Consider the following 13843-nt stretch of genomic DNA (forward strand, 5'->3'; position numbering starts at 1 on the left):
ATATAAACAGACATTCAATATTCTATACATATATTCAGCATTTAACATTCATGAACTTACATACATCCTTTCCTTGTTACCACCATTGTACATGGCGATTGGTATGACAATACTGGTTCCGGATCGCCCCTCCTCTGCTCGTGCAAATTCTTCTTGTTAGTTACCATCCTCTTGATGCAGGATTCTCAGCATGTCGCGGAGAGATGAACAACTGGGTATCATCGTCATGAATGAACGAATAAACTTTGCTATTTTGATAAGTGTCTTACTACTTTCTAACACACAACCACAATATAAACTTCTGAACAATACCAATGCGGAGAAAATTTTGTACCATAGATAACATTGACATACAAACAAAAGAGATAGCGAGATGCTCTTCAGTTTTTTAATTCCTTTAGATTCATCTGTCTGTTACTGTAAGTTGTAGTGGGTGGACATGTGACGAGTTCCTCTGCATTGGTATTGTTCAAAAGTGTGTATTCTGATTGTGCATTAGAAAGTTCCGGATCGCCCCTCCTCTGCTCGTGCGAATTCTTCTTGTTAGCTACGATCCTCTTGATGCAGGATCCTCGGCACGTCATGGAGAGATGAACAGATGGGTATCATAATCATGAATGAATGAATAAACTTTGCTATCTCAATAAGTGCATTTAATACTTTCTAACACACAATCAGAATACACACTTCTCAACAATACCAATGCAGAGGAACTTGTCATATAAATATTTTAAAAAATGCTGTGACTTACCAAGCAAGAAAGCGCTGGTAGATAGACACAATAAAAAACACACAAACACACATACAAATTTCAAGTTTTCGCAACCCACAGTTGCTTCATCAGGAAAGAGGGAAGGAGAGGGAAAGACGAAAGGATGTGTCTGCTCTGCACAAACACAGACACAAGCAGACATTTGTAAAGGCAAAGAGTTTGGGCAGAGGTGTCAGTTGAGGCGGAAGTAAAGAGGCAAAGATGTTGTTGAAAGACAGGTGAGGTATGAGCAGCGGCAACTTGAAATTAGCGGATAACGAGAAGAGAGGATATACTGAAGGGCAAGTTCCCATCTCCGGAGTTCTGACAGGTTGGTGTTAGTGGGAAGTATCCAGATGACCCGGACGGTGTAACACTGTGCCAAGATGTGCTGGCTGTGCACCAAGGCATGTTTAGCCACAGGGTGATCCTCATTACCAACAAACACTGTCTGCCTGTGTCCATTCATGTGAATGGACAGTTTGTTGCTGGTCATTCCCACATAGAAAGCTTCACAGTGTAGGCAGGTTAGTTGGTAAATCACGTGGGTGCTTTCACACGTGGCTCTGCCTTTGATCATGTACACCTTCCAGGTTACAGGACTGGAGTAGGTGGTGGTGGGAGGGTGCATGGGACAGGTTTTACACCAGGGGTGGTTACAAGGGCAGGAGCCAGAGGATAGGGAAGGTGGTCTGGGGATTTCATAGGGATGAACTAAGGGGTTACGAAGGTTAGGTGGACGGCGGAAAGACACTCTTGGTGGAGTGGGGAGGATTTCATGAAGGATGGATGTCATTTCACGGCAGGATTTGAGGAAGTCATATCCCTGCTGGAGAGCCACATTCAGAGTCTGATCCAGTCCCGGAAAGTATCCTGTCACAAGTGGGGCACTTTTGTGGTTCTTCTGTGGGAGACATATTTAAAGACCTGCTTGTGTCTGTATATGTGTGGATGGATATGTGTGTGTGTGCGAGTGTATACCCATCCTTTTTTCCCCCTAAGGTAAGTCTTTCCGCTCCCGGGATTGGAATGACTCCTTACCCTCTCCCTTAAAACCCACATCCTTTCGTCTTTCCCTCTCCTTCCTTCTTTCCTGATGAGGCAACAGTTTGTTGCGAAAGCTTGAATTTTGTGTGTATGTTTGTGTTTGTTTGTGTGTCTGTCGACCTGCCAGCACTTTCATTTGGTAAGTCACATCATCTTTGTTTTTAGATATATTTTTCATATGTATGAATGAGGGAGTTAAGAAAAGAAAGAAAAAATAATAATAATAATATGTTACATTATAGTCCTGTAACCCTCCTGGCCTCAACCTTCATTAGCGATTTTTCTTACCCATCTAGCTCCTTCCCTGTTCCCACTGCACCGCTCTTTATTCCACTTCTCTCCTTTTCCGCTTGCCCCCCCCCCCCCCCCCCCTCCTGTATCCCCCCACTGGCCCTTTGTCTAAGCACCCAACTGCACATAGCTGCCCTACCCTTACCCTCTCTCCACCCCACGTCATCCCTGTATTCTCCCACAAGCAGCACTTTACCATCCCCAAGACCTACCCTGCTATCCCTAGCCCTCCCTGCCACAGGCTCCTCCTTACCCCCACCACCGGCTGCCTCTCCCAGTCTAGCCTCAGCTGCCAGAGACTGTGGTCATTTGGTGTGAGCTGCATTAGCATTTGTGTGTGTGTGTGTGTGTGTGTGTGTGTGTGTGTGTGTGTGTGGTCTACGTTTGACAAAGGACTTGTTGGCCAAAAGCTCACTTTCCGACAGTCTTTTTGTTGTGACCATCTGCAACTCAGCATCTCCACTATATGGTGAGTAGCAACTATCCTTTTCATAATATTGTTACATTCCACCCTAAATTTTCCATTATTTGACATTCCTTTAGGATTATTAAAATTTTTGAGCAAACTAACCATAACAGAACTATTCGATTAAGAATTTAGTATGTGGGATATAGGAGAATGGCAGAAAACCTCCAGGCTTCAAGAGGAATGTAATGTTTCCAATTTGAAAGAAGGCAGATGCTGACAGTGGAAATACCACACAAGCATGAAGTTAAGAAGCTGGCTTTGGGGGAGCTTAGTTTCGGTTCCAGAGAAATTTAAGGATGTGATGGAATACTGAAGAAAGGAAAACATACATTTGTAGCATTTTTAGATTAACAAAAAATTTGAAAGTGATTACTGGACTACACTTTGAAATTCTGAAGTAATCATGGATAAAATATATGGAGCAAAAGCTACCCCTACAACTTTAACAGAAACCAGACTGTGAGCAATTGATTTAAGAAGTCTGTTTTGTGGAGTTTCAGTATTAAAGTTGAAGTACTAATTTTCAAAACAAACTGAGTCCTGAATTTTATTATGAGTGACTTAACTCACATTTCATAGTTGTGGCTAAGAGAGTTTATTCTGATAGTGGCAGAGGAGTTTCTGTGAGATGATTATCAAACTGAAAGTGGTAATGTTGATTACTTTTATTGCTGCTGTGAAGAGAACGAGACACTAAAAGTAGCAGATGCATTTTACTATTTAAGCAGGAATTTAACTAACACTGGCTGAAGTAGAGAGGATATAAAATACAGGCTTCATAATACCAAGAAAAGCAAGATTTGTGATAAATGTGAGCAAAGTAAGGGAGTGAAGTCAAAGAGTATTCTCCTTACAACCAAACTGGGATTCCATCCTTATCTGGTGAATTGATTGTTTTCAACTCTTTCAGGTGCTTCACTCTGCCAGGGATGCCTATTACTATGCCCTTCTGTGTGAATGATTTCTTATACACAAAATTTAAAACTTTTTGCTTTCCTTCTGCAGTCTTCCTTGGCCTCACCAGACAGAGTGACTGGATGTTTTTCTGAAGAAAAATGCTGAAAATAAGATAGATAGATCAAATAAAATTGAGAAAGCACTGAAACAAATTGAGGGCAAAAGAAAGTTTTGGCACAAGATGACCAAAAGAAGGTATAATTTGATAAGATAAATCATGAGGCATCAAAGTATAGTTAATTTTTTATGCTGGAAAGATGTGAAGATATTAATCGCTGTAAAGAAAGATCAAGTTTTGACTACAGCAAGCATGTTCAAGTAGGTTTGATTTTCAGCAGGTATGTAGAGATTAAAAGGGTTACACAGGGTAGACTAGCAAGGATAGTTGCATCAAAACAGACTTCAGACTGAAGACCATAAAAACAACAGAAAACAATGGCAACAACAACAACCACAAATTGATACTAAAGTGTAGTATTGTTGGGCAATGAAGCAGTACTATTTAAAGTAGTTCATATCTGACAGGTACAGCACTGGACTATTCTCACCAGTAATACAACAATGGGAGTTGTAATGGCATCATAGAGTCTCACTCTGTTGCTACTTCCACTGCACAAAGTGCCCTCCATTTGCTAAGTACCAAATTTTTGGGACAAGAAAATTTCAAGAAAAAAGGTAACTCCAGCAAAATTAAAAAATCACAAACTTACTTTTGCCATGCTTAGAAACACTATACAAATCTGTGCTCTATGCGAATTTCAGAATGTTTACATGATTTGCAAAAGAGGTATAGACTTTAAACTTCATACTTCTTAGGAGTTAAATATTGACAAAATGGTAAAAAATGTCTTTGGTGATGTTTATACATAGCAAAGGCAATTAAGTACAAAAATTTGGAAAGATCTGTTAACATACAAGATATTTTGGTAACCAAAGAAAAATAAATATTTCATTCAGTGTGGTAGTTTTTGAGCTATGATATGAGAACTTTAAAGCTTTTTCCCAGTTTGGAAAACTTTAGCTGTTTCATAAAATCAACTTAACTCAGACCCTAATCAAAATTAAGAACACTTTTGGGTTAAAGGAGGCCGGAGACCACTCACCAAAAACAGAAGCATGAATCATCAGTAAGCACACAGAAAAAGAATGAAAACTTGGAAGCTAGAATAAAATACACACACATACACGTGGCTATGTCCCCACACGAACAGTGCCAGTGCCGTATTTCAGCAGGTGAACCAGTTTGTGGAGTAATGTTGGATGGGTGGTTAGAGGGAGAATGAGGTCAAGGAGTGGGATTGGGATTGTGGATGGCTAGTGGCTCAGAGGGAGGCAGCCAGTTTGCTGGCTTGGAATACAGGAGGGAGAGGTGGCAGATACCCGAGCTAGGCACACGATGCTCACTTGTCGCAGCCAATGGGGAGCAGTGAATGCTTAAGGTGACATGGGAACGTGTACTGGGAGGAAGTGACAGGATGGAGGAAGGGGGAACTGTTGGGTAGAAGGTGTGGAGAGAGTGGGTTACTGGAGATTGAGGCCAGGACAATTACAGTAGCATAGGATGTGTTCCAAATCCCATCTGGCAGTGAAGGGAAGGATCTGGCAGCCATTGAAATTGAGCGTGTTGTGCTTGGCTGCATGTTGTGCCATCAAGTACTCTCCTTTGTTCTGTGAACAGTTTGGCAGCGGCCATTCACCGTAGTGAATCGTTGGTAGTCATATCGACATAAAAAGCTTTGCTGCATTTACTGCAGAGTTGGTGTATAACATGGCCTCTTATACATGGCCCGGCCTCTGATTGGGTAGAATAAACGTGTGACAGGATTGGAGTAGGAACTGCTGGGTGGGCGGGTGGGTTGGGCAGGTCTTGCACCTTGGTCTAGGCAAGACTTGGTGTACACTAGCAAGCAAGCTGTGTAGATTAGGTGGGCTACAGAACAACACTTTACGAGGGATGGGATGGGCCTTGATTACACTGTCCCTCATTTCAGAGCATGATGAGAGATAATCGAAGCTCTGACTAAGGATGTGGTTCAGTTGTTCCAATCCAGGGTGATACTGGGTGATTGGGGAGCGGGGCACTCCTTCGTAAGCTGATTCTTGGGGGTAGTGGAAGAATTGGGGGTGTGTGTACTGGATTTGGTTGTAGTGCCTACCTGTGAAGACCTCCATGAAACCTTCATTGTACAGGGCAAGGGAGTTCTTATCATTGCAGATTCATGGTCCATGGGTGGCTAGGCTGTATGGGAGGAATTTTTTGATGTGGAAGTGAGCATAGCTTTTGAAATACAGGTACTCTTAGCTATTAGTGGGTTTGATGTGGACAGGCCAATGGCCTTGCTGTGGTGGTAACAACGGTTCCTGTCAGATCACGGAAGTTAAGTGCTGTCGGGCTGGGCTAGCACTCGGATGGGTCACCATCCGGTCTGCCGCCGCTACTTGATTGAGAGTAGTGGCTCCGGGCTCAAAAACTGACAGACAGCCGGGAGAGCGGTGTGCTGGTCGCATGCCCCTCCATATCCACATCCAGTGATTCCTATGGGCTGAAGAGGACATAGTGGCTGGTCGCTACTGTTGGGCCTTCATGTCCTGTTTGGGAGGAGTAATGCGGACCGAGAGGTGTGGATGGAACTATCAGAGAGGTGGAGGTCAATGTCCAGGAACCCGGCATGTTGGTTTGAGGAATAGGTGAAGTGGATGGGAGAGAAGTTGTGAAGAAATGAATTTGGAGGCTGGGAAGGTTTCTTCTAGATGGCCCATAAACATGTTGTCAAGGGAGGGTGCTCATGGCTGTGCTGCAGATTTTTTTGTATACCTCTCCTTCAAAGGAAAAGTAGTTGTGAATCAGGATACAGTTGGTAATGTGTATAAGGAATGTGGTGGTGGAGAGCAGTAGCACTTGATAGCAGCAAGTCTGTGCCCGTGAGTAGGGTGACCTGATGTCCGGACATGTCCTCCTTTTTAGCTCTTTGTCCAGGGTCCAGGCGGCTTTTCACAATGTCCGGCTTTTTCGCAAAGTTGAGCGTAATACAGTTAAATTTACAATTCGTCCCGTTCTATTGCTCTTTTCTTAAATACTTTAACTATTGGCACAGCCTTCATGTTAAACACGCATGAAGGCGGTGTTATAGGTGACACCAGGATCGTCGATGTTATCGTTGATTGACCTATAAGCGAAAGTAAATATCGATTATTTAAAATTTTCGTTTCGTATCTTTGCTTTGTATTGGCTTGGCTTCCTGTAGTGCGCGTGGAATTTGTGAGTGTAATTTTTAACAGAGTGAGTTACGTAAAATATTTGGCTATGCCTAAACGAAAGTGTACATTTTCTAATGTCTTTTCGTGCAAATATCCGACTTTAAGAAAGGGAGAAATTAATTTGAAGTGGAATGTAAGATATTTGGAGGTAGAACACACGTCTCAGTGGCAAATAAAGGTGAGAAATAACTCGACAGATTAACTGTTATAGTTTTATTTCATTGTTTCATAGTCATTAAATTTATTTGTATTCGGAGGTTTAAAGTGCAGTTGGTAGCGGTGCGTTGAATGAAGGGAGGTGAATGGTCTTACGTTTTTCGCTTTGTAAACAATTCCGTGTTGTTGACATAACAAAACAATTGACACCACACTGTCACCACAATCAATGTTTTTAATTTTTTTATATTGCTCAGTTAACCACCACCTGACCATCAGTAACAATTAACTACTAGTTTTACTGGTAATTCCCAGCAGTCACGTGACTTGTCCAAAGCTGATGGGTGGTATCCTCATCTGCATTTGACCCATTTGATGTGTCCTCTTTTTTCTTCCTTTGTCCTCCTTTTTGAAGCTGTTTGTCCTCCTCTTTAAACAATTGTATCTGGTCACCCTGCCCATGAGGGATGTTGGTGTTCAGGAGGATGGAATCAACAGTGACAAGAAGGGATCCAGGAGGCAAAGAGGGGGAGAGGAGGGGGCGGGGGGGGGGGGGGGGGGGGGGGAGGAGTTGGTGAAGGAACTGGTTAGTGTATTTGATGTGGAAGGCTAGGTTTGGGACAATTGGTTGGAGGTGTTGGTCAACAAGAACAGAAATTCTTTCAGTGGGAGCAGCTGCCACCTACAGCAGGGTGTACAGGATTGTTGGTTTATTGGATCTTGGGGAGCATGTGATTGTGGATGTGTTGAGTGTTGTTAGGGTGTGAAAGAAGATGGGCTCAGGGCAAAGGTTCTGGGAGTCATTCTTACAACACATCACATCTTTTGCTCCTGTAATTTTCCTGGCCTTATTCTCTGATAACTCACTGTCCCCACACCCTCCACCCAACAATTTACCTTTCCCCTGCCAGTGCACATCTTCCCATTTAATGTTCCCATGTCGCTTTCAGCGTGTGCAACCCCCAATTGGCTCAGATACCTGTCCATCACATACCTAGTCTTTGTACCCGCCACCCCGTCCTCCCTCCCTCATGCATGCATACGTGTGTACATACGTGTGTGTGTGTGTGTGTGTGTGTGTGTGTGTGTGTGTGTGTGTGTGTGTGTGTGTGTGTGTACGTGTTTCTAGCTCAAAAAAGGATTACTCCAAAAGCTAACAAGTTGTCTTTTTTTTTTTCTTTTTGAGTGCACTTATTGACAACTCAATGAGTCTGCTTTTTGGTAAGTGGTCTCCTTTAATTCAAAAGTATTTACTCTCTACCAGAACTTTCGTACAACATTTAAAATTAAGAATAGATTTCTTACATGATTGGATGTACTGTATAGAGCTAATACAGACATTGATTTTACAATTTTTGCTCAATTTTTGTAGGAGACAGACTTTAATGTAATTTTCTGTCACCACAGAGAGCAACTTTGAACATTAAATGTCAGATGCCAACTACTTTAGTTCAGACTGTAGTTCTTCATAATTTACTGACTTCACAGTCCCAGACTGTCTGTAATTTTTTCTGTAGAGTTATTGGTGGATAACTCACTATACAATTCACAGTAACGAGACACAGATTTTTGGACTCGCCACATGGGACTACAGGCCCAAAGTGTGCATCTTTCCACAGTATGGCAATGTGAGCTGCTCGCCCACACCCTGCGAGACGACGTCGGGCTGCCGCCTGGAGAGCGGGGCAGTGGTGCCACTAGGCTCTCAGTTCTGGCCGGCGCAGGACGTGTGCACCGTCTGCCGCTGTAACGAGGGTGGCCGGGCCCACTGCCATTCCGCCGACTGCCCCGGCCCCCCCTGCACGCACGGCGTCCTGCTGCCCGACAGCTGCTGCCTCGACTGCTCCAAGTGCGACTACCGGGTGAGTGGGCAGCTGCAGCATGCCAATTAAATGATAATATTCTAATATTTGAGAACTGGAGTGTTTTATCAGAAATGAGTAAACTCCAGCAGCCAAGGACTGATAATAAACAAAGTAATAACTGCTATAGAGAACATGCAGTTTTTGATAAGCCTATCAGCAGTGGTATCTGATGCGGAGGATGAACACATTAATGTATGCATACTGATATCAATAACATGAAACATTTTGCCTATACTAAAGCAGAAACATAAGATTATGTACATATTGTGGGCGTCCACATTAAATTAAATGTCTGCCAAGTATAAAATCTTTCTAATAACTGAAAATTATGTAATCCATAAAAAATAGAAACCTGTGTGTATTCAAAGTCTAATTGTAACCCTGAACATATCAGTGCTTATATCACCATGATAGTATCTATTTTGTCTTACCCCTGCAATACAGAGTTCATATAAAGTGTGCGTGTTATAACTGTCCCACCACCCCCAGCATCAGACCAGTCACAGACATTTCGTACACTATAAAAGTCTTGGCCACATTTAAAAGCAGCCATATCATAAATCAGCTATTCTGCAGCATTCTTTGTGGGCATGATAAGTAACAAACTGTCTACTTGCACAACACAAATGATGTAACAGCTACTTCACTATGCGAGCCATTTGGATGCTCCCTTCCAGCAAAGTTTCTCTGAACTATGCAGGTGGGAATTCTCTCACCAGCGTATCCTGTGCTCTCGCAATCCTCCTGGCCTAAGCCTCTGCTAATCTGTTACCCACTCCTCACCTTACCTTTTCCTTTCTCTCTTTTGTGCCCACTACTCCCTCCTTGTCCAGATCCTGTACTGCTTTCTCCTCCCCCATGGAGGTTCTCTCTCTCTCTCTCTCTCTCTCTCTCTCTCTCTCTCTCTCTCTCTCTCTCTCGACCCCCTCCCCCTTTCTCATCTCCCCCTTTTCCTTCTCTCCAACCATTGCCCCCTCTCGCTCTTCCCCCTCTACCCCTTTCTCCCTCTCTATTTCTTTCTCACCCTTTCTCTGTTCCATCAATGTCTCCCCCTTCATCTCCGCACTCATCTCCTTTCCTCCCCTTCTGTTTTCCTACTCCTTCCTCCTTCCACCTTTTGTATGCTCTATCTTCTGAACTACTTTTGTCTTCTTGTGCTGCCACAAATTCATCTGTTGAAAGACCTGCCTCACACCATCTTGCTACCCTCTTCATGCATTCTTCCTTACCCTCCCCACCCCCATCTACCCAGACAACTGCCCTTTATGGGTATTGTGCAAGAATGTTACCAATGAAATAGTCCTGTATTTCTATATAAGCTATCTACATGTACATGCTACAAAGACTGCAATAATGTAATCAACTACCAAGACATGAACAGATTTTGGTATGAAATTATCCATAGGAAATTACATTGTAAAAAAGGAAAACTAGACAAAATTATTTGGAATCACTAAACAGGACAATCTCAAATGAAACACATGTGAAGATTCCTTAGGTTGTAAGATATTTAAAAACATATTTACTATAAATGTGATTAGCAAACATTGTAGATATGTATGTGCTGAAATCTGCATGGTTCGCATTGAATTATTGATAGGAAATCCTAATGTCTTGTTTTACATTTGGTGGGAGTTTGTTGAATACTTTTCCAGCTGAGTATATAACCACTTAGATCCCCAAACAAGGAAGCAAACTGTACATGATAATTAAATTTGTGTTTTTGTATTGTAATCATGAAATCGCGCTTCAGCTGAAACTGATTTTTATCATCAGCAACAAAAGGCATTAAGGGGTAATCCTTAAACAGACTACTGCATGATGTGCAGCTAGCTACTATACACAGTATTCTCCTTACTCACCAATGCTCAACAAATTCATTCCAGGATGGTTCATTTCAGAGGTCACGCCCAATTTCCTTCCCCCTCCGTGACACAATCTGAGCTTGTGCTCCATCTGTAATGACCTCGATATCAACAGGATGTTAAACCCAATCTTCCTTCCTTTCAACACAGGAAGGGTTATTTTGGTCTGAGAAGGCCTCAATGAGACCTATGCCATTGTTTCGGAGGGATTACTTGTCATTACCGATGCAACAACCACAAGGCAAGTAAGCTGTATGGAAGATCACAGTTGGACATTTGCACCCAGCTTGGCAGTGGCTCTCTCTCTTTGTGTGTGTGTGTGTGTGTGTGTGTGTGTGTGTGTGTTTGTTTGTGTGTTTGAGTGAATGAGTGATATGTTATGTGAATGTGTTATGAAGGACATAGCCTGACAGCAAATAATATCTAGCAGTGTTTTTCCATGTGCCTGTCTACCACTTAATGCCTCATCTATGTAATGTGTAGCAACCTATCCAAATCATATTGCTGTTATGTACTACAGCCGAAAGATGAAGAGTATGCTTCCCTAGTAAGCATTTATGTAGCCTTTCCCAGAACGCTACCAACTGTCTATAAGCTGGCAAAGTTAAAAAGTAATGTTAGTATTAAACAGAATTAACACCTGTTCCTTCTTATAAATACTTTTCTATTTTCCGTATATGTACAAAATAAAACTGAAATTCCAGGGAGAACTGTTTGAGGAGAAGCAAGTGTTCCTTCTGAAGACAGACCCTTGCCAGAGCTGCAGCTGTGCTGGCGGCAACGTCACCTGCCACAACATCTGCGGCGATTCGTCTGCCGTGAGGCTGCCCGGAGACTGAAGCGAGAAAGAAGCCTGGTACCTGTGAACACGAAGCGTCTGCTACTGTCATTGTCCTAGAATCGAACAGATCCAATTGTTGTGCTAAACAGAATGTGCATTTATTGGGGATGGGTTGGTTGGGGGCCATTTTTAGATGGAGATCTTGTATTTTTATCCACATTGGATACTGTAATGTACAGAAATTGTGGGTGATGCTTGTGGTCTTTTCAGAAAGTGAGGATGTTACTTGCCACTTGTATAATTCTTATGTATTTGATGCATAGGGAATTAATATTTTTGTTATTATTATTATTATTATTATTATTATTATTATAGAGTTCTAATGTCTCCCTCAAATTTGGTTCAGTGCTTCTGCCACATTTTCTCAAATTCTGTTTGTTTTAATTTATTTTCAGTATCACTCCACGCACTAGTTTATAACATGAAGGATAGAATGAACGCTAGACTAGTAGTATTTTAAACTCTCACATTGTACATTAAATGCCTTAGAACTGTAGCACTTCAGGATGTCACCACTGACAGATTCCATCCCATTATCTGAACAGCATCGATTAAAAACTCGTGTGATACTTAATAAATCATTATCTTGTGTGTAATTAATAAGCAGATAGACAGCAAGAGTATATTTTGAAATAGTTTGTGGAATATGCACTTTGAAAAGCACATTAGGGAGATCTTGTAGATGTATATAGTTATCATTAAGCACACATGGAAGAAAAAGTGCAAACTAGATGGTATTACCATATGGTGAAATACGAGACTGCCTCCCTGCATACTGCACTATTCCAGTGCACCTCTTTCCTTCGGCTTTGCTGGAAATCAGTTTAATTCCCCTTTCTGTGGGTATCTGAATGAACACAACGTTGTTACCTCATAATCTACTTTGTTGCTAAACAAGATAAGGATAGCAGTGCAATATATTTCTACATTTACAGTTCACAGAGCTTTTGATATGTACGTCATTCTTCATTTTCTTCCTTATGATGCTGATTACTCAGAAGAGGTCATTTTGATTTTTTGTGTGTCATGGTACACACAGATTTTAATTAGATTTTTTATAGGACTCCATGTAATAATTATTGCTAATTCATAAGTAACTGTTTGATTTGTGACATTATTTTTATCAGAGCATTTGAAATAATTATTTTTCCACAGTGTGCTTATAGTTTACAATCAAATAATTTCTGTATTTGTAATACTTATACCCCACACATGAGAGGTATGTGCTATTAAATATTTACACCTCTCCTCAGCCGGCCTAATATATGGAAAATATGGACACTTGACCAATGAGAGCAATAACAGACTGCAGTAAAGTCCTAGTAAAATGTTCAGTTTTTTTAACAGATTGTAGTAGTTTATCTGTTTCTGAAAACACCATAGGAGTAGTGCACTATCAAACTTAGAGATACTGATATCCTCATGAACTACATTGTCTTCCATAAATTTTCTCCTGCACATTATTAGACAGCATGTGTTGTATATCAAATTATAAAACTTTATACATGTTGAAAGTCACTAGTTATTACATTGTGAAATTGCCATTTATATTTATTCAGTTACAATGGGAAATTCTGACTGATTGTTGTTATATTATATATAATTTTATGTGTATTTTGAGATTGTAATTTATCTGATGTTTGGAGTAGAATAAATAACTACAGAAAGACTTGCTCTGTTAGTTCCACACATATCTATGTGTACGTGCCTTTATATCCATATTTCTTCTTGTGACTGTGCATGTCTGATGAAAAGTGCATTCAACTTACAATACATTACTCGTCATAACAAGAGTTATTATTATTGGTAATAACAAATTGTCTTGGATTTTGAAATTGTGAGTCTTTGCTTGAACAGAATGGGATTAATAGGATCAGCTTTTTTAGCAAAACACAAGTTATTCATTTCTATTTACATGTTTTGCCATTGTTGTGGCATCCTCTTTGAGTGTTTGTTTATTTCTTCCACAGATTACCTTTCGTCATTCTGTGATTGTCTAATGGTTTCAATCCATGATTAATACAGTATGCCATTGTTGTTTTTGTTGTTGTTGTTGTTGTCGTTGTCGTCACAGGCCTGCCCAGAGTCTTGACAGATATAAGTTTTTTAAGCTTATTGCACCCTTTTTTAATTAGTCAATTTGTTCCTTGTGTTCTTCTACATGTAGCTTAGGAACTGTGTTGCAAATGAATAACAGCAGAAAACTGTGGACAAGCATGAGGACATCATCACAAAGAAAAAAAAGACAAATCAAGGAGCCAAAAAAAGCAGCAGGCCTGCTAAAATATACTGCTTAATTTATAGATCTGTAATGGAAATTGATTGACAGCTACACGATAATGT

At 41.1% G+C, this 13843-nt stretch overlaps 1 protein-coding gene across 3 annotated transcripts in view; it reads left to right on the top strand.

The window, feature by feature from the left end:
• LOC124717139 overlaps window positions 1–13079 on the top strand; it is a 149280-nt gene extending 136201 nt beyond the window's left edge. For all 3 annotated transcript variants that reach the window (XM_047243885.1, XM_047243886.1, XM_047243887.1), the window contains 2 exons: window positions 8549–8791; window positions 11364–13079. In XM_047243885.1, coding sequence (XP_047099841.1) covers window positions 8549–8791; window positions 11364–11498 — 378 coding nt within the window. In that variant the 3' untranslated portion in view covers window positions 11499–13079. The remainder of the gene's footprint in view (window positions 1–8548; window positions 8792–11363) is intronic.
• Window positions 13080–13843: the final 764 nt, after the last annotated feature.

This window comes from Schistocerca piceifrons, chromosome 9, assembly GCF_021461385.2.
Source record: "Schistocerca piceifrons isolate TAMUIC-IGC-003096 chromosome 9, iqSchPice1.1, whole genome shotgun sequence".
Taxonomy (NCBI): Eukaryota; Metazoa; Arthropoda; class Insecta; order Orthoptera; family Acrididae; genus Schistocerca; species Schistocerca piceifrons.